This window comes from Esox lucius, chromosome 20, assembly GCF_011004845.1.
Source record: "Esox lucius isolate fEsoLuc1 chromosome 20, fEsoLuc1.pri, whole genome shotgun sequence".
Classification (NCBI taxonomy): domain Eukaryota; kingdom Metazoa; phylum Chordata; class Actinopteri; order Esociformes; family Esocidae; genus Esox; species Esox lucius.
Window position 1 is genome coordinate 13959668 of NC_047588.1, and position 22288 is coordinate 13981955.

Sequence of the window (22288 nt, forward strand, 5' to 3'; positions counted from 1 at the left end):
CTTTAACCATCCTCGTCAGGATAATCTCCAACAGCAACAGCTGATGGGCATGGCGTCTCAGACAGGTACCTCCCACTCTTCCCTGGCCACACCCCCCTCCACAGTCCAGCCTGTGCGCCAGAGCTCAATGGCTCTGCCTCCCGCCCAACGGGTCAAGTCTCAGACCTCCCATCAGCTGTCTGTCAGCGTGGCTGCCGCACAAGCACCCTCTGCTAAGACACGACCACCCAGCGCTAACCTATCACCCGAGTCAGGTTATGGAGGCCGGCAACAGGCGCCGCGGCAACAGCTGTCGGTCAAAGACAACACAGCCCCTGGACTGCCGCACCAGCAGAGCTCTGTCAGGGAGAGCCAGGGCTCCCAGGGGCCACAGGGTGGCACTACAACAACCATACAGCAATCACCGCAGCAACAGCAGCCACAGCAACCGTCCCAGCAACACCTGCTGAAACCTTCCATCAGTAAACAGGTATTCAACTGTACTCCACTGCAATCCACTCTAGCCTGAAACAGGAACACAAACTCACAGCTGCGGCTCTTATTTTTTCAGACCGTCTGAAAGAAGCATTACATAATGATTCCAACTCACCTCTAGATTATAGGTCAGCCTTGTTTGGCCTTGCTCTGTTTAACCAGCCCTAGAATCCCATTGACCTGAATGATTAAATAGACCAAAAGGTCACCTGGGCAACATTTTTCCTCACATCTTGTTCTTAACTTTTCTTTTTCCTTCAGGGTTCTGGCCCGTCGCCCTCAACCCTCAACCCCCCCACTCCTGCCAATGAGAGAACAGTCGCCTGGGTCTCCAACATGCCTCACCTTTCAGCAGACATCACTCTGGAGGCTAACCGCATCGACCGCGAAGAGTATAAGCTGAAAGAGTACTCCAAGAGCATGGATGAGTCTCGCTTAGACAGGGTAGAGACATCCTCCTTCCATAGCTTTTAAATAACAAAATAATTGTTACCTGCATTTGATACAATTACAATGATGCCATGTACATATACAGTACATACAGTATGTACAAAGAACAGTAATGTATGTTTACATATTCAAGACATACAGTACATACAATTACAGTAATTTTGTGTACATATACACTACAAACTGTACGTACAACTACAGTAATGTGTACATATACAGTACATAGAGTATGTACAATTACAGTAATGTGTGTGTACATATACAGTAAATACAGTACGTACAATTACAGTAATGTGTGTACATATACAGTAAATACAGTACGTATAATTACAGGAATGTGTGTATATATACAGTACATACTGTATGTACAATTACAGTAATGTGTGTGTACATACAGTACATACTGTATGTACAATTACAGTAATGTGTGTGTACATATACATTACGTAAAATTACAGTAATGTGTGTGTACATATACAGTTTATACTGTCTTTTTCCTAACAATTTCCTATTCATCAAGACACTGAACCATTGCCCTGGTCTGAGTCATTTCTCCATCTTAATGCACAGTGCAGATGTCAGGGAAGTGCAAGTCAATTCTATCAGTGGAAAACAGATGGTACCAAGGCGCTCATTTATGAATAATTTAGGTAGGAACAGCTGAGGATGAACTTGAAAAACTGAGTCATTGAAAATAAACTTTTAGCTTGCATATTCATATTTGGTCCCAGACGCCACATACCCAACATTTCTTTGTCCGAGTGTGACTGCTCATTCCACACCCAAGACCTCTTCTCTGCAGAGAAGCCTGTGTGCCGCTAATAATCAATCTGACAGTTGTTCAGCCCATTATTGGATTTTCAGGATGTTCTTAAGTGCAAAAGAAGAATGTCTATGACAATTGCTCGACCATTTACATATTTCAAAACCTCTGACCTGTCTTTGATGTCTTCTTTCAGGTAAAGGAGTATGAGGAGGAGATCCACTCCCTAAAAGAGCGTCTGATCATGTCCCACAGGAAGCTAGAAGAGTATGAGAAGAGGCTCCTCTCTCAGGAGCAGCAGACCAGTAAGATCCTCTCGCAGTACCAGAGTCGCCTGGAGGATAGTGAGAGGAGGCTACGACAACAGCAAATGGAGAAAGACTCCCAAATTAAAGGAATAATCAACAGGTAAATATAGGAGTGCTGGAGGAGATGGAGGAGTATGGATTAAGAGAAGACAAGTAGAGAGAGAAAAGAAAGTATAGTTTCAAACCAGTATCAAAACACGTGTTGATTGGCAATTTTGACTTCTTAAAGCCAGCATTCTGCTAGTATCAACAGGTGCAAAGATTGGTTATCTCCTATCACCTCGCTTGTGTTCTGATCAGAGGGTTGGAAATATTTTAAAATTGTCCTTAAAAATGTGATTTAAAGTGCTAATTTCAGTTGCTAGAGGTACAATATGAGCCCATCCAAAAGATGGTATTACCAAAAAAAACGCTGTTGCTTCTGGCATGAAACTGCCTATATATGGAACAAGGGTGTTGTAAAAAAACGTCTAGCCTCTTCTCCTTCAATAAGGGTTGTTGATTTGTCCTGCCAATGTAATAACCAAGTATCACGTAGTCAAGACGTCATGTCGGTAAAAGGTTTGGCTCCTGGGACCGTTTGTGTTAATCACCAAAGCTTTATTAAAGCATCAAGAGAGCAGATACAATTTCTGCCTGGTATGTCTGCAGTGTACAGTACAGTACATATGCACGCATGCAGCTCCCATTTTAATATACATAACATCCCCATGTGTCAATGCCCATTATGAAACCAGATGTGTTTTGTGAATACCATGAACCTCATATTTAGTCATTTTCTGGAGACAATTGCTTGTTTCTGGTTTCATTTGATCCAAACTAAATTTATTAAAATGTTTCACCCTCCTGGTTTTATGGTGAGAACCTCCATGGAGAGCATGCAGTGCAACCTCTAAAACATTTTAAAATAATTTATCTGTGAGTAGTATAACAGTGAGTGGACAGATACCCTATCTCTCTATATTGGATTTTATTCAGCAACTGCGAACATTTGGATTCACATTAAACATTTGATGTTAGCGTTATTTTAAGGAACAAGGGCCCTCTGAGGGTAATTAGACAGGCTAATAGAACAAGTTCTTTAGTTATCAATACTTTATACACTATTTGTCACTGACAACATTTGGCATGTCCATGCTCAGGTGTAATGCAGTCTGCCTAGAATATAGACAAATAACTGTGACTCTAGATAATGTATAGGATTTAGATAAATAATAAATTATATATAAACTAACAATGTATAGAGGAATGATGAGGCCAGCTTCAAACTGCACACTTGGTGGAAAGGTGAGAAGTCAACAATGAAAGCCATTCATGACTCACGACTACAGTAGATACCTGTGGAACTTGAGTGCAAATGTTTTATGTAAATGCTCTGCTTTTGTCAACCAGGTCTACTCATCTGCGTGTGAAAGTTAGATACGTGTCACAGGAAATGTTGCTACTTCTAATCCGTTTCAGGGAAGAAGAACCCTAATGAAGACTGAAATAGCTCCTGGCAGTCCTTTATGGAACGAATCCCACCATAACTGTAAAATGTGTTTCATAAAACACCCATAAAACACAGGCTGTGCTATTGCATTACTTGGCAGACATTTTCTATAGGTCAATCAAACATAGTAATGCATGTAACAAAGACTAAGAAAGTACATGCCACGTTACTTGGTCTTCCATTAAAATCAAAGTGATCTAAAGCAATCATGTACCCTGGAGTATTTCTGCTGCGGCATCATTATATCTCCTTTCCATATGGATGAGCAATACATCTATTTTCTATCTGTGATCAAAGAATTTGACATTTCCATAGCTGATGATAAGGAGAACACAGAGTAATTAAGCTACTAAATCACAACTTGTGTTCTCCTCTTGAGAACTATTTTGGTTGATGGCTTGAACACTGTGGTATTGTTACTGTGCAAATATAATGTAGTGTACTTCAATTGTAGATCTTTCTGTAAGTAGTGGTTTGACTGACAGATTGGAAGACAGATTCATCTGCCGTCATGTAAGAGAATGTTATTTGCTTTTCCAAATATTTTTGGGGCTACAAAGTATTTAGCAAGTTTGATGGCTAAGAGGTTTTATCCACTGTCACCCAAAAGAAAAATTTACCACCCATTCCACATTTCACAAACCCTGAATTGACACATTGTTTTTCCGATCTCATTAATTCTAGAAACCACTTCTGCCTTTTCAGTCATCTTGGTTCCTCTAGAGTAGCAGTGTTTTTGTTTTTTTGAAAAGGAAGTTGACAGTTTATGTTTTATGATATGAAAGAATATCAGACACTAGAGTAATTATCTATTTTTAAATGTAAATGTTTTATGGTTTATTGAAGTTCTAGTACTATACCAGCAATATCAGTGATTTACTGAAGTTCTAGAACTATGTTTTACTGTAGTCAATTGTATTAGCAATATTTTTTCATGGAAAGATGTGCAATAATAGATGGAACTAGAATAATTAATAAACAGAATCATTTCATACATGTACAGTATGTAGGCCTACATTCACCACAGTACAGTATAGATATGTATGTTTTATGAGCACAGATATAAAACATTATGGTTTTTCCAAGACCCACTGAGGATCCTATTAGCCCAAATTAACTTGAATTATATTGAGATTTCTGCATGTATGACCATGAATACTGTAAATCCCTAAATACCATAGATACAGTATATCCTGAATATAAAATATATTTTATAACCAATTTCTTTGACTTGACACATTTTTGTATAGTGTTTGTGATTTTACTGAAAATTCGAATGATGTAGCCAGATGAATATTAGTGACATCTAAAGAATTAAAATTTGTACCTATGATAATTTTGCTGTATGTCGTAGGTTTAAGCTTTGATCTGATGTTATTGATTGAAGATCGGTTAGTCAAGTGTTGTTGTTTAGTATAGCTTTTAGGGGAGTCATTTTTGTGAGATATTACTGCAATAAAGCCATTAAAAAATGTGGCAAACAAAAGCACATTGTAAGCACAAATAGGAGTACATACAATTGACTTTACATATCATGTGACCTTTGACTCAGCAATCTCCTGCCTTCTTTCTCAGTAGTAACCAATCCAATCATCAGGACCCATCCCTGACCTCCTGCTGACAAATACCCAAATAGTTTTGACCACATGTAAGACCTGACCTAACAAGCACATCACTTGAACTTGAAGTAAATAGATTCAGGCTTATTTTTGGTACATCTCACCCATATGAATCACTGTCTGCCTTTTATATTCTTGTTCAGAATTGACTCATATTACATTTCATTGTTTCTCAGATCAGTGCCAATGTGACTGTCAGTGCATACATTTGATTCCTTTCCCTCTCTTATTTTTGTGACTGTCACTGTACATTATATATGGAATAAAACATCTAAACACCAATGTTTGAAACTTCACCTGTGGATTTTCATTCTTTATTAATGTTAACCATCAATGTAGATTTGAAGCATAGAAAGTGTTAGGGAATAGTAACTACATTAGGCAGTACACCTTGGTTGTTGTTGAAGTAAATTCTAATCTACATTATGTATTTTCTGTAGGTAGTTCAGGTTTTGACATGCACTGGTGTAGCTAAGTACTAGAATATACTCATTTTTATAATGTATGGGTGAAATGGGAAATCCTTCCTTGTTTTCTTTTGGAATCACACCTGCCCAATTTACAAAAAAGCAGTTTTTCTGTTTAATAAGCTTTATGACCCCAAAGTGATTTTTTATTTTATTGGTTCACAGAAAGTTAGATACAAAATCAATTTTAAGGTTATCTTTATTGTGGCTTGACTTGTAAAGCTATGGTAGCTTTGTAAACTATAATTTAAGATTTACTTCCCCAACACTGAGCATAAAGACATTTGGAGATTTTCAAATTATGTTTTCTGCTTTATATAGTGGAAAATGACAATGGATGATATGTTATACTCTGTTTGATTATACTGTCCACACCCACCACCTAATCAAACCTGGGCTATGATTAAAATGTTGTGTCTACCTTGTCAACAATTTTCAAACATGTGCCATTCAGTTGAAAAATGTATATGTTAAGATTAAAAGAGTGAAAACGTTTGATGAGCAAAGCAGAAGAATTTCTACCTCTGCAATTGTCGATCAGGTATGGCGTTAGGATGTCAGATTTAACCATTATCATTCAACCAACAACTGTCATCCCCAAGATTTGCCATCTTAATCGCAATGACTTTAAATTAATCTACCCTTTCAATTCATCTATCTTTTCAATTCACCTATCCTTAATCCATGCCTCTGTTGAAGAGTGTATAAGAACAGTTGCATTAAATGACAGATCTTGAGATTTCAAAGCCATTATTTAATGATCCATGATCCACCTTTGTAAGAAACCTTTGATGCTGAGTAATCGTGGGTGACTGGATGGTAACTTTCACCTCATCAAAAAGACACTACAGACACTAGTAATAAGCTTGTACAAATACCTGCTGGCCAACTCTTTAAAACGTTTATAACAAAGACTTGGACTCTGTCAGGGTATGCCCATTTGGAATCAGTTCAACGATTCCCTGGGGAGGAGAAGGATATATTATTAATTTAGTCCATTCAGAAAACAAAGACAAAACACCAATTGAGACATGACTTGGCAGGAACACCCTGAAGTGGACAGAAACACCATGCTGAATTTTCTAGGCTAGAGGGAAATAGGCTAAAACCTTTTCCGTGTAATTGAAAAATGTACTGTATTATGTTGAACAGTTACAGCATTTGGTTGCATAAATGATACTGTATGCTGGCTAGGAGAGATAATAACAACTCTCCTGTATGACACATGAAATGTATGTAAACCATTGACGAATCAATGTTTGTCAGGGCAATGACAGATCCTTAGTTTTTATAAGCCTTACACATTGTGTGAAGCTACTTAGTTTCTGCTTAAGCTCAAAATTCTCTCTGAACTTTTTGAACTCACAATCCCCACTCTTTCTCCCTCTCTTTCTCTCTCTCTCTCTCTTTCTCTCTTTCTCTCTCTCTCTGTCTCTCTCTCTGTCTCAGACTTATGGCTGTTGAGGATGAGATAAGGGGAGGAGCCATCGCTGAGCCGAAAGCTAACGTTAGAGTCTTTACTGATCAGGTCTGTGATTTTCTTCGCCATGACTGTTGGATGGCCTGTGCTACTACTGTATCTCTCTGTCTCTATCTCTCTATCCTCCTCAGTGGCTGTTGTTTTCATTCCTCTTTATTGATTTGTCCCTCCTATTTTTGTGCAGACAAGTCCTTGTGTTTGGGTGTCATCCATCTGTTGATACTTCAGGGTGCTTTGAAGATCAAAGAATGTTTTTACGTCTTGTGTCTATCTCTCAATCAATCAGTTTATATTTGGTCTGACCAAATTCATCAACATCTCTACATATCAGAAACGCACATATATTAACCTTGTGTGACCTATGTGTTCACACTGAGCTTGTAAATGTCAAGTTGTATTGCCTGTCTAACACAAATGCAAGACAGACATACTATCACAGCTATTGAACAGCTATTGAACAGCTCTGAGGAGTTTGTCAGGTTGGCACTGTCTCCAGCATTCACACTCCATTTCTCTTGGTCCATGTTTTTGCCAGTCACCCATCCTCTCCTATCAAACAGGTCAGGCATGAGTCATGCTGAAGAGACATACCAGCTTTTTATTGTGTGTGTCCTTGTTTTACTACACTTCAAAACCACAAGGATTGTAAAACAAGGTTAATGTAACCATGTGGGGACATTTCACAGGTCCCTATGAAGAAAATGGCTATATTAGGCATAGGGGTTAGGTTTAGGGTAAAAGTTGAAACAGTTGAGATCAAGGTTAGGTTAAGTGTTATATTCATGGTTAAGGAAAATAGCATTTTAAAAGATAGTGCAACCTAAAATGTGTGCATGAGAGAGTATGTGTATATAAACTCCAAAATCTATTGCAAAATTAATTAAATATTTTTCCATATTTTCAAATCAGATCACCGTTCCACCAGAATGACTCCATTAAATGTTTGTAAATGCAATGTTATTTTTCCATAACGGTGTAGCTAACATTTTGCAGAAAATGCATTGAAATTATTGTTTGGGGATAGTGTATAAGTTAGCATTAGATATAGAGTTAAATCTTTTCTCCCAGTCTGAATCTAATAGGTAATAGACATAATCCAAGTCCTGACATGCAGAAATACACATCAGGCTGTTAGAGTGGTGTGAATCAACAGGCTGTCACTGTGTTCTACTTTGACACTGGTGACCGGAACACATCCAGGATGTCAAATAGTGTCAAATAGTGTCAAATAGTCAGGCTTCAACCAGTTCACAGTTTTTCAATCAATCAAATGTATTTTTACATCCGCAGTGGTCAGTGCTTATACATTATAAATAGACCCAATCTGAAACCCCTAAGTGTAAGCAATGAAAACACATTGAATTTACAATGAGTCTCTCCTTGCTATTTCTCTGTTCTGTGCAGAGGTCCCCTGGACCGCGAGAAACAGGGAGTGTGGGAGGGGAATGTCAGAGGAAGAGACTTGCCATCCAGCATAATGCGGCGTTGTGTTCAGATGCCAGGCAAGGAGCAGACTAAAGACGTTTAAGCTCATGCTGGTTCCAGTTGGTCAACAGTTGCCAATTAGTCTGACCTGTAATTGAGTGGTAGACTAGGCTTAAAGCATCACACAGTCATCAGAAAGTACAAGGAGATTTAGACTAGCCTTTAAGCCTCAAACAGGAATGAGAAAATAGACTCCAAACCCAATTCTGAGAGATACAGTTTAAATATCCCTTCCCCAGTGGTCATAAAAGGGTTATATGGTTTTGTTTAGACGCTTAAATGAGCGCAATTTGATATCCAACATGCAGTCAATGGGCCTCTGCCCGGACACAACATCAAATCACAGTTCTGTCCTGCCTCCACCCAAGCTTTGGCTGTCATGGTAATTCCATTTAGGCATACAGACATCTTTCTGTGTGCCTAAATGCTTCTGAAGGTTATTGTCAAGAATTCAATAGAAGCCATACATCGTTGTGCACCAATTATTGGACTAATTCATTGGTGCATCGTTACGTGCTTTGTGTACATCAGTATGTCATTCCCAACATGGCTGTTCTCACGCTGAGGACGGTGTAAGGACTTTGTTTCCAATCTCTTTAATTATTCGCAGCAAGCTGCCTACCATGCAATCACTTATCCATCGCCATGGCAGCAACAGGTGCTCAGTGCTGGCTATCTATATGGGGGTGTTGGTGACTCACAGGGTTCATGTTTGTGTCCTGTTTATTATCCCAAGAGTGGGCAGTTCATTTGGCTTTCAGCTTCATATGTGCAATTCGAGAATTCCCATTCTAGTGGCATTATACTGTATTGAGATGCATCCACCCCTTATTTATTTCTTTTGTGTTTAACATTTCTCAGAACTTGATTACTTAAAATACTACATTATATTTGTTTATGAGCATGCAACTAGGTATAGGACTCTTATAATTAAGAACCCGTTGTTGTTTTCATGACTTATCATGAGTAAACGATTTATATTGAATGTTATTCATATTCTTACAGTCACAATGCTAAATATTCAGGGCCTCACTGTGAAGACCGTATGATGCATGTCTGACTTCACATAGCTTTCTGTCGTCTCTATAATATTCTATATTTTTAATTCATGTGTTATTTTGATTATTTTATCCATTTCTTTGTAGTGTTCAAAATCCAACATCCTTCATTCTCCTTTTCTCGTTGTTGTGGTAGCACTGGTGTTTGTTACCTTGCCTCTGCTTACTGCATGTTGAGCCGCAAGTGTTACCTTCACCGTCAACTTTGAACCTCTACGCTTCCAAAGGCATCTGAGATACTAATAGTATTTGTTTGTATTACCGATTTTTTTTCTATCAATAAATGTTGCTTGACAACGTGGCTATCTTTACTGCTGCACTTAACCAACAACCTTGGTTTTCTTCCTCAGCATGCAGAATCGATTGCCATTTTAGGCCGTGTGTGTGGGTGCGTGTTTGTACTTTTCCTTTGCCTTTTTACAGTTTGTACTTGCGTGTGTGTGCGTGCGTGTGTGTGTCATATGTGTTTTCAATATTCCTTATGCTCCTCAACCCTCAAATCCCACCTTCTGCCTTTTACTTCCTTGAGTGCACACATACCTCTCCTATCCTTTCCTGTTTACCTCTTTCGTTCCTCTCCTCTTATCCTGTGTTGATGAGATACGGTGATTTCTCTTAGGGGAGGCGTCAGTCCATCCTAGTGCAGCCCCGTCCCGCGCCTGTCCCACCCCGAGTACTAAGGTAATAAACCCACCAGCAGTGGTATTGACTCTCTTCATCCATACGTCTTGGCTTTGATCCCTCTGCTGTTTTGTATGTGCCTCACTGTCCATATGCAGCACCAACAGACACACTGACTGAACTTCAGTTGTCTTACAGGCCAACGCAACCCCTAGAAACCACAATATTTCAGCTCTCATTTATTTCTTTACCTCCCGTTGACATTATTTTGTTTTTGATTTGGCCAATATCAAGGCTTTGAATAATGTCTGCATTTACTAGAAAATAAAATACATTAAATGCTGGAGCTGAAATATTTACTTGGAACTCTCCAAACATCCCAAATGCCTACCAATTAAATACAGTGCCCTCCTGAATTTTTTATCCTCTTGGTAAGGATGAGATTCCTTACTGTGTGTGGGTGCAAAGTAAATGCGGGGCCTTTTTACGGCAGGTTCATCACAGCTACTGCGGATTTCAACTAAGATTTAAACTAAGATTACATTTTAAGATTAAAATGAAATATTAGTTATGGCCCTAATAGTGAAGATTAGTATTTTAAAGCATTTTTCTTTAGCCCTTGCCTAATTTATGAAGGTCAAAATGCTTTTGTTTCATCTGATGTCTCATTTGTGTGTTCCATGACCTTTCCCATGCTGATTGAAGACGAAAGGAGTTTGGCATATGTGTCAACTCATATTTATACCGCAGTTAAACAGGAAGTCATGGGTGACCACTTCATAATGACTCAGATTTAAAAAAAAAATTAAGAATACAAATTATTTATATTTGCCAGTACTTCTAACACATGCTTTGAGATTATTTTTTTTTTTATACAAATGCATTTATCTTTAAACCTCAAATGAAAGTTACATTTCTCTCATATTGTGAGTGTAGGAACAAACTAATAAACAACAATTACATTTTTTCAAGGCCTTTTTTTCTTTACCAATGGGGGCAGTAATTCTGGAGTGCACTGTATATAATATGGTGCTGTTTAGGGTACATTTGGATTTACTGTATGTACAGATTCAGCATATACACGTACTGTATACGTTAATATATGTAACTCTTACACGACTCAAATATGCCTACATTTGTACAAATTCAGTCATATACGGAGAATTCCTAAAAATGACAGAATTCTAGACTGAAATGCAGTGAAATGTACGTACATTCAGTTGTTTGATTCAATGATTCATTTCAACATGCTTTTATCAAATGTCGGCATTTGCTAAACCTTGCGACTCCTTCATACTTCTTCACATCATCTCTTTACTCTTTTTTAAACTACATTTCCTTGTGTTGTTTTGGGATGATGAACAAATATTGTTTGTTAAAAATATTGATTAATAGTTAGATAACATAGTAGGGAATGAGGAACCATCAGGTACACATAGAAACTCTGAGTTTGGTGATTTCGTCAAACCTCTGCTACAATAATAAATAGTAAGTGAACTAGACAAGAACCAACACTTTGATATTTGCCCATGGAAGAAGTGGTCAAAAAGTGACTTTTTGGACCTCATTGATAAAAGTGAAACCATCCTGAAAAATCCACCATACAGTTCTCACTGCAACAAATGCAGTGAGAAATGCAGTGAGAACAAAAATCTTTTGACCACTTCGACCATTAATGAATAATGGTGAGCTCTGTTAAAATCAAAAGTGTTTGAATGAAAAGAGATTGAAATCACACAGTATTACTCAATAAGAAAGATTTGACCGAATACATCCAGACTATAATACCCCTGTTCAAACAAACACAGCGTCACCTTCACACAGCGACATATGTCACAGAGGAATATGCTGCAATGGTTCATCAACATATCCATTCAATTTGACTCATCCCCCCTCCCGCCGCTCCCCAAATGAAACTAGGGGAATTATGGGAAATCTCCGTATCTGACACAATACTTCCCCGAAAAAGAACTGGTGTGCATATACTTTATGTCACTTTAAGTGTGTTTCTGTGAGCGTGTTTCCATATGCCTCTTTGTGTGTACTGTATTAACAGTATGTGGCGTGTTGATCCAAGGATTTTTTGTTTTGTCTTTGTGAGTTTGATCAAGTGTCTCCTACTTTGGCCTGTTATGGTTATTTTCTATTTAGGTCCTACATGGAAAGTTGTCTTGTGTCTTTTATAACATAAACCAGTCATACACTATAAGGAATACTATATGCTTCAGACTGGACATTACGTATTAATTGCACATAGATGTTGCTGGTTAATATGTTTGACAATTGAATCGCAAAGCATATGAACACTTAAAATGGCAGAATTAATTCACTATACAAATGGAATTAATATCTGAACCACTAAGCCAGTTCAACTACATATTTTCATTGCAGCCCCCAGACAGGGAATTATTTAGATTAATGATGAGGTAGAACAGAAAAACAGAAGGCTCTGTCCACATGTACTGTAGAGTAATATTTGAAAACTCCAGCACTATCTGTTGTGTTTTGTCTATAATTTCCCAACTTTTATAAGTTGCAGCTTTCGCACAAATATTAACATCAAGTTGTTCAAGTAACATCTGCACATATGGATCTTTAACAGTGAGTGATGCACGTTTGCTAAGTTGATTGGATTGATAGTTCTTGTATTAGCATATGTGAGGCTGGCTGGCAGCTAGCTAAATTTCTTGCTGTAAAATATTAAAACAATTCTCCAATTGCCTTGGGAAGTCTGGCTAACATTTTATATATAATGTGAAAGTGTTAGTAATATCTGTAGCATATTTGAAAATATTCCAGCACTGGCAGAGAAGTACCACGGGCTCCCTGTTGTCTCCATAACACATTTCCTGTTAGTTTTACTATCAGTGCCAGGTAGGGAATGGGACTAGCATGTTTGGATACCGTGGTGCACTTTACAAGGTTCTGAGTGAGAAGAGAAAAGCTCTGCCAATTTGATTCTACTTTTTCGGGTAATATATTTTCCTTTTCTAGTGAGGAAAAAATCTACAACAGACAATGGACTAACCCATCCTGATTTTCAACAAAATACTTATTTCTGACCCATATACCGAATGCACATCCATGAAACCCTTTTGAAATACGTTTTCTTGTCTTTCCCTTCTCTAGTGCTTCGTTCACATCTTGAAAATGCATACTCCTTGGTTTAAATAAACAAGTTGTTGCACATTTAAGAAAATGTATTTGTGTCTCAGTGAAGGAAATGCCAATTAAGATTATTCTCTTTTTGTGTACAACTTTTAAATGATTCTACATTTAAAAGCACTAACATTTTCTTTGTTGTATAATGCGTGCCAAACAATGAATGCCTTTTGTTACCACGACACAGACACCATTTCCTCAATCTATCACAACCACATCAAACCCAGTAACCCAGCTATTTTCTTTCCTACTGCTCCAACACAGACTGCATTGAACAGGACTGGACATGACGGCTTTCAGTCAGAGCGTGATTTAATTAATAACTGAAATGAATCTGGTATTTGCAATGATGTTATTCTGCGGCAATGTAGGTAAGAATAGATAGAAAAAACAAACTTTGACTTATTCACTAATCACAAGTTTTAACCCATTGCTTTACAGATCTGGTAAATGAATGAGCATCTATTGATAAGACTGGTAAATAGCTATGGGTATGAAATTCTGATTAGTGAGTTAGACAGAGTTTTGATTTTATTCAAGAGCTCTTGAATACAAGCTTCTTAAAAGCTTTGTAAAACAATATTTAGTTATCCAATTCCCTATTAGATTTACTGTAATACTTCTGCATGTTAGAATATTATTATAATACAATAATACAATACTATACTGTTATTATCCATACATTTACATTATATTATTAGAATGTTTAAGTACTAATAAGAATCATCCACATGCCTGACAATGTACTAAGGTGCATGAAAAAACAATGTGTCCTCAAACCTTTTCCAAATCACAGATATAAAAATGAATATTGATTCTTTTTGTGAACTTCATCGGCTAAAGCTGACAACTCTCATTCTACGTGACCGCTTTGACCCCTTTTGACCTTCGTCCATGACTAGTACCCTCTTCCTACTCAGCATACGAAGATCAGGACACTGACATGTTGGTCAATCACAGATTGTCATTCCTTCCACCTTTTCTTTTCCTGACTGCATGCCCTCCTATGCTGTCCATCTCTGTTGGTATACCTCATACTTCTGCTCTGTAACTCGTTTTACTCTCTCTCTCTCTCTGTTGTTCTTCCCATCCCTTGTCATTTAATCCCCCTCCCTTCCTCCACCTCCCTTCTCCACCTCCCTTCTCCACCTCCCTTCCTCTGTTTTCTACATGACCTTCACATGTTCCTTCCGATCTTCTACCCCTGGGACCTTCCCTCTCCTTAACCCTCTTCTATTGCGTCCACTAACTCCCTTTATCGGATTCCCCTATTTCATTTCTCTCCATCTGATACTCATGGGACTCCTCTTATCTTATGCTTGCTTGCTTGTCACATACTCCTTCTCCCTCCACCCTCCCCGTTATCTTCTCTCATCATGTATTACTCTTTATACTGCTGCACTCGCTTTCCTGGATTGGCTGAATCCTTTGCCTCCCTCCCTATGGCACAAATCCCCCCCACTGAATGCACATTCTACAACTCCCATCTCTCCCCTTTCCTACTACTCTTCTCCCCATCTCTCTCTGTCTCGCTAGGGGGCCCAGCATTCCACCCTGGGTTCAGCAGACCCCTGTGTGAATACTGAAGGTGGAAGAGGAGGAGGAGGAGGAGGAGAAGGAGGAGGAAGAGGAGACATGACTTCTGATCCTGACCCGACAGTCTCTCCTTCGGTCATCTACTCCACCGGTTTGCCCGGGAATGGAGGCCCTTCGCTCCCCCCACCAAGCTACCGTAGACCCTCCTCCTCCCCCACTCCTCGTCTACACCCCAGCCCACCCCAGAACGGAGAGCTCCGTGGCAACAACATCCTCCACAGTGACAACCACGGAGACGACTGAGAGCACGGCGACAGTGACAGCAGAACAGAGCATAGCGGGAGAGGGAGCAGGTCTAAAACAACAATAAACCAAATCAGAGAGAGAAGACACAAATAAAATAAAGTTGGAAAAAAAACATACTAGATTTCCCTCTGTTTTTGGAGGTGGATAACATGTCTGCAATCTTTTCTGTTTTTTTGGGGGGGGGGGGGGGGGTACTCTAAACCAGAGAGAGAAGAAATGTTTGGGGGGGCAGCAGCTGTTTGACATTTGTACAGTACGTTCAGCATTATCACAAGACCAAAAGGGCTTTTCAATGGACCTGATCTAATTTCCGTCATGCTCAAACTGGGCTTTGGTCAGTACATCAGTCTTGCAGGACAAGATAATGATACCTTTTAGTCATCCTTGACATTATGGGATCCTGACAGGTCATATTTCAATTGATAAAACTAGAGTGTCATACAGCGCACTGAACTATTTGAGATTTCTCTTTGTGTTTATTTTCTGATGCTTGACTCAAATAGAGAAAGTAAACAAACACTAAATAACATCTCAGAAGCCTTCATAGTGGCCAACAGCTTCCTGCTGTATTGAAGCATGTTATATCCCATAATTCCATGGATAAAGGTCTAGTCATTTCCTTTCCAGAGAATGCCAGCTCTCAAATTTCATTGGTAGTGATGTGGTCGGCTGGCTTTGTAGTTTGGTTCCTTAGTGCCTTTGAGTGTATTTTAACAGGGTTTTCAAATAACAGGCGTAGATGACATTTAAACAAGAATTACATTAACTGATGATGGGTGCCTAAAACAGTCAAATCAATATTTAAAAATAACTATGCTGTTTGACATGCAGACTAGTCCAGAAAAAGCAGAATATGTCAAAAATGTTGGGTTTCAATAACATGTAAGGGAAGTGTGTGATGTTTTAAAAAATGTGAAAAATGAAGGGACTTCCCATTTTTGGACTGGACTGGTGCAGTGTTTTCTCTTCTCAATCTCAGAACCTAAAGTATGTGTGATCAACTGGTGCTACAGACACAAGCAGTGCCATTTCTAAATCAAGTATGTGTGTCATAGCATGGCCTCTTATGTTTCCGCTGTCTGTTATTGTCAATGAATTTATTTTGTGTATTTGTCTGGATGTTCTTGTGTGTGTCCTGTCCCTATGTGTGTGGTTGCCTAATGGAGTAGGGCCTGGGTCAAATTAGGGCGCTTACACCAAATGAAACAATAACAAAGTTCTGTCAGGAAAAAAAGTTTGCCAGCAATTTTAAAAAGTTAAAATGGTAAAAACATTAAGTGGATCTTCAGATTCACGTTTTTAACTTCAGATTCCAGGCATATAGCAGTCACTTGCAACACTCGGTAGACTTCCAGAATTTTTGTTATGGCTTCATACATTCAGTTCCACGTAAATAATTTATCCGTAGTCAGAAAAAACGTGTCTAGCCTTAAGTGCCTCGGTCTCAGATAACGACATTTTGGCCAGTAGTCAAACAGTCCTCAGACCAATGTGTGTGGCTTACACTTTCTGTAGATTGTTTCCAGAGTCCATTTTAAATAATGTGAAATTTAAATAAGCATGTTGGGAGCTAAAGAAACAAAAGTTTGAGTATATGAAAGTGTATGGGGTATCAATAGTAAAAACGATTTCAGATTTAATGCATGTTACACAGTGAACTTAAAGGAACTCATTGCTTTGTGTCGACTCTTCAGATATGATGTTTCACAGAATACTGTTACTGTGTTGTCATGTCCACATTGTTTTGTGTATAACTTGTTCATTGTAATTCTTGTTTAGGTTTGTTTCGGGCCTTTTAGTTTCACGCTGGTGGTGCTTTACAACTAGTTGAATAACTTTCTTTACTCTGGCTTAAGATCTCAAATGAACGAATTCAGACTGTCCTGGTTTTGCAGAACCCAACATAATTATTGAACTCTTTGGATTAGATTAAGAGATTGAGAGTTAATTATTTACTAATGACCAAATCCTCACTTGATTTTACATTTTTGCTGTTCTTTCATTGGCATCATACTGTCGAGTAAGTCTGAGCATAACATGCAGATCTCAAATTAGGATTCGGCACTTAGTGAATAGATACCAGCCCCTCTGGCAATGCTTTGTTGGTCAGGGGATTAGCCATCAGGTAGAGTGGGTGAGATTTGGAGATATGTAAGAGATTTAGCTATGAATGTTTCATTCAAAGACAACCAAATGAGCATATTAATAAGGAAAGTTAGATGTAGTTGGTCTACTGTGTTAAGTCATCTTATAGGGCTACTTTTCGAGTGCCAAAACACTCATATCAGTAATAAACTGGGTTTTAAAGCAGCTAGAGTTTTACTAGAGTAGCTATATGGGACTATACAGGGTCACTGGTGGATATATGAGCGTTGCCATGAATATACCTCAGAGATGCATAACTGAGAGACTCAGGTAAACAAGTAATTGCCTCAGAGCTGAACACTGACAAAAAGACGAATCCAACTTTGGACTGACTGCCATCAGTTATAGTAATTGGTCCAGCTTTGACAAGATCTATGGCTGTGATTGGATAGCAATTCATCAAGAACCTCCCCATTCCTTCTCTCTCTGTCTCCCTTCTCTCCCCTAGCCACTCACGCAGCTTCGTGGAGGACAATATGGAACCTAATTGGCTGAGGCAACATGGGCAGCCCGCATGGTCTGGCCATATATCAAGAGCACTCTCTCGTGATGCCATTGGCTGACAAAGGGAGAAGTTGGGCCATTGGTCCAATTCTCCTGACCTAAAGGACAGTCCAGAGCCACAGCTGACAATATAAGGATCTGCTGTGTTGCTATAATTTACTTGGGCCCTCTCTCTCTGATTGGATGATTGGACGATCAATGTTTGACGCTTGTGAATGGATATCCAGTTCTTTTAAAGATGTGCTAATTTTTACCTAAACGGTTTTGTTAGCTCTGTGAGTATGTAAAGAACATAATTGCAGATTGACATGTCACATTTCTGGATTGAGGAGTAAAATTCACAGAAACGAGACAAAGGAAGGTACATAGCTACTAACCAGGAGAGAGGGGGAAAGATACTGTGGGTAAGGTAATTTCAAAGGTGCTCAATTCTTTCTTTTCTTGAATTCTTCTATGACATCATTTATCCATCCTACCATTTTCTGCAGTGCACATACTACATACTTATTTAACTTTCTATTTATTCTAGTCATTTTCAACCACCCACTTCAGTTCATTTTCTCTAGTTTCAGACTTGTTCTGCTCGTTTTCATATTTTCTATAGGTCTTTCCTCATTATCGCTATACATTTTTTATTTAAAGGAAACTAAATATGCACAGCCTATTGCAAGTGAATCTGCTATGAAACAAAATCTTGCTTCAATGAAAACTTTGGAATATTTAGACAATGCTATGGTTTATATTTCTATATATTGGATATTCTTATTGTAGTATTACAAAAACTCTTCATTGGATATCTTCCTGCGCAAATATTTATTTATTGATAAGGCGATAACTAATGACAGTCCAGAAAGGATACATTTTATAACAACCGATTTTTCTTAAGACAATCTTATCAAACATTATCCTTTTGTGGAGAAAGTTTGGCATAGTATTTTGTCGGATTAAAACACAAACTGTTGTTGTTTTACCTGCTCCCCTCAAAATGATTTGCACGTTGCTGTGACCTGGAACCCCTACACTTCTCTCATGATCGCTGGAAGAGAGAGATAAGGATGGATGTTGTTTTTCTACTTGACAGTTGCCGTGGAACTCTCCATTTACGGACAACCTAAAACTCCTTGGAAGAGGACGTCCTTACCATCTCTTTTTTGTTTTCCTATTTCAGTCTCTGATGAGGTTTGTGGAGCAGAGGCAAGTTTATTATGTTTTTTCAGTGTAGTGGTGGTGAGACCGAATTGCGGAGCCAGGTTTATGTATTAGTTCCATTTGATTTCTTTGTATGGACTCCACTGACACACAAGCTATGTTAAACCATGTGCCCTACTTCACTTCTGACCACTGAAAAATTACACATCAAAAGAGAGAGAGATTAGAGGTGAATAATACATTTTAAGTGATTGAATGTGTGTGTATATACAGTGTGTGTACAGTTGTTGTGTATATACTGGATATATGTGTATATATGGTGTGTCTATGTATATACCAATTGTTTGTATATGCAGGATGTACAGTTTTCCCTCACTCTGCTAATCTCTCTTTCTCCAAATCTAGCATTTGTCTCCTTAAAGAATAAATAATGGGTAATGGAGAGGTTCTCATTAGCAATTTAAATGACAGCTGTCAGGAGATGCACTTTCTGTGTAGACACTGACAACTTCAGCAGGATCTGACACCTCTGAACACCTGATTATGCCTCGCAACATAATCTCTGGCTTGCACTCATTTTCTCATTTACTGAGGCATTTTTTTAAAATGATATTTGGGTGATCAAGCAATGTTTGTACATATACAGTATATAGGATAACTAAGACAATATTTCCAGTGACCTCCATCTGCATTTCTTTAGAATTCCTGTAACTAGTATGTATGATTCTTCCTCGCTATTTGATTTTAGTTTAACTTTTTCTCTAAGTTATATGTTTGCAGTGGTTGTCTTTCAGATTTATATATTTATCTAGACAACCCTTATCTAATCTTTCAAATTTAGTTCCCCGAACTCTGCCTCTCATAAACTCCTCTCGCCCTCTGTCAGATTGAATGTTACTTGGGAAGCAACTCCTTCATGCAAGTAATACTTTGTGATTAGCCATTCCTATTAAAGGGATAGTTTGTAAATTTGGCAATGATGTCCTTTATCTATATTCTCAGAGTCAGATTAACTTGGAGATAGCACTTTTGTTTTATCTCCTTGCTGTTTGAAGGAAGTTGCTATTTAAAGTTTTCACAGCTGCTAAATAACATTAGCACAATGACTGAAAGTCTTTGGGAGCAGATGGCATGCTGGTTATTCCTGTAGACTTCCAGCCATGCCGCTGATTCTAGTTAGCATTAGCTTGCAAAACTACCTCTAACTTCTTTCATACTAGTTATTATTGGTACATTAAAATGCAATCCATGAGTTCACCTGACTGGGGAAATAAATAGGCCTCATGGTCAAAATCCAGAAATATCCCTATAATTGTGCCTCCATTCCTTCCTCATATTTTACCTTTCAGTCCTACAGGTCACTCATACTCATACCCCTTGACAAGCCATAGCCCCAACAACCCCTCTATTTTGTTTCTGAAAAAGGACAGACATTCGGGGATTTGTGTATATTAATGGAAAGAGTGTTATTGAAGAGTGTATTGCCATTGTACATGGATTTGTTATGAATGTGAACATTCTAATTATTGAATTGTTACTGTAATAATGGTTATGATTATTGCCACTTCTATTTTGTTGATTCATTCCTTTGATGCGGTCAATAACACTTCCTCCATTTCATTTTTGAATAAGCCGGAATTTATATTTTTCGGGTGGGTGATTCTTGGAGATAGGAATACTTAAATAAATGAATAATAAACAAATAATTAAATTCTTAAAAGATGTGATATGGACTTTTGTTAAAATACTGTCAGGTATCAAACAACTAAAGGTCTGCCAGTCAATTCATGACATACTTTACTAATATAACCAATTTTGTTATTTTTTTGCTCTGACTTGCTTCATTTTCTGTGAGATTAAATGGAATACTAGCTCATTGGCTTCAAGGCGTAATGTGGCCAGATACTAATCTAGCCCCTTTGCTTCCCACTGACTAGCACTCAAGGCTAGACAGGGTCAGTCCTGGTGGCCCCCTGGATGGGTGACCAGATGATGCTGTAAATAGAGTTGAAGGGCAGCTAGGGGGCACTCTTCTCTCTAGTCTAAAGATCAAATCCCAGTGCTCCAAGGTAGGTCAAGTGGAATTTTCCGCTCTAGAGTGACGTTTTTCAGATGAGTTGTAAACAAAGGCGCTGGAAGATCTTTTAATCAGAAAGTGCTGGGAATAAACGGATGGAAGACACACGCCAATCGGCAGCAGTTATGTGCACCTTATGGTTTGTCGACGCGTCCTCACCGGCTGTATTTATGCGCGGCTCGTTGGCAGATGGCCAGACGTCCCGTGTCCTTTAGCTATGTTACATTCACCCGTGCCAACAGACAGGGGTGCTGAGTCTACTGCAGGGGGAGGTGTGACAAAGCTAAATGTTACTTTGAGAATCTAGTCAGGGGCACTAGGGATGACGACGGCAGACACTGCACCCCTACTTCCCTTGGTTATCAATGTTAATAGGGAGGACTCTGTGGTCACAGAAGATCCCATGGCACATATTTTAAGAGTGCTGCCCTGGCCTTATTACCACGGCTACCTAATCATCCCCAGCTTCCAGTTGGGTCATTCATTCCCTCTGTGACCAAAAACCAAATTGTAAAGTACCTTAAGTACTAAATGTATGCAATCAATAATGTACAAACGTTGGGACACTGTACAAATTTTGAGTAAAAAAGGAATGGAATAATTTACAAATCTCATAAACGTATATTTAATTCACAATAGAATATAGATAACATATCGAATGTTGAAAGTGAAACATTTTGTAATGTCATGCCAAATATTGGCTCATTTTGGATTTCATGAGAGCTACACATTCCAAAAAAGTTGGGACAGGCAGCAATACGAGGCCGGAAAAGTTAAATGTACAGATAAGGAACAGCTGGAGGACCAATTTGCAACTTATTATGTCAATTGGCAACATGAGTGTTGTCAAGATGGGCAGAGGATCACCAATTCCCCCAATACTGCGGCGAAAAATAGTGGAGCAATATCAGAAATGAGTTTCTCAGAGAAAAAGAGTTTGAAGTTATCATCATCTACAGTGCATAATATCATCCAAAGACTCAGAGAATCCGGAACAATCTCTTTGCGTAAGGGTCAAGGCTGGAAAACCATACTGGATGCCCGTGATCTTCGGGCCCTCAGACAGCACTGCATCACATACAGGAATTATACTGTAATGGAAATCACAACATGGGCTCAGGAATACTTCCAGAAAACATTGTCGGTGAACACAATCCACCGTGCCATTCGCCGTTGCCGGCTAAAAATCTAT

General features: G+C 38.7%; 1 protein-coding gene across 14 annotated transcripts in view; it reads left to right on the forward strand.

The window, feature by feature from the left end:
* Nucleotides 1–20725, forward strand: part of syngap1b (synaptic Ras GTPase activating protein 1b) — a 165695-nt gene extending 144970 nt beyond the window's left edge. For 10 of the 14 annotated variants that reach the window (XM_020041414.3, XM_020041418.3, XM_020041425.3 and 7 more), the window contains 5 exons: nt 20–469; nt 736–918; nt 1884–2095; nt 7023–7101; nt 14916–17907. In XM_020041414.3, coding sequence (XP_019896973.1) covers nt 20–469; nt 736–918; nt 1884–2095; nt 7023–7101; nt 14916–15218 — 1227 coding nt within the window. In that variant the 3' untranslated portion in view covers nt 15219–17907. Of the gene's footprint in view, nt 1–19; nt 470–735; nt 919–1883; nt 2096–3456; nt 5401–7022; nt 7102–10215; nt 10278–14915 lie in introns of those variants that run through there. The other 4 variants (XM_020041421.3, XM_020041423.3, XM_020041424.3 and 1 more) reach the window with 4 other exon arrangements.
* Nucleotides 20726–22288: the final 1563 nt, after the last annotated feature.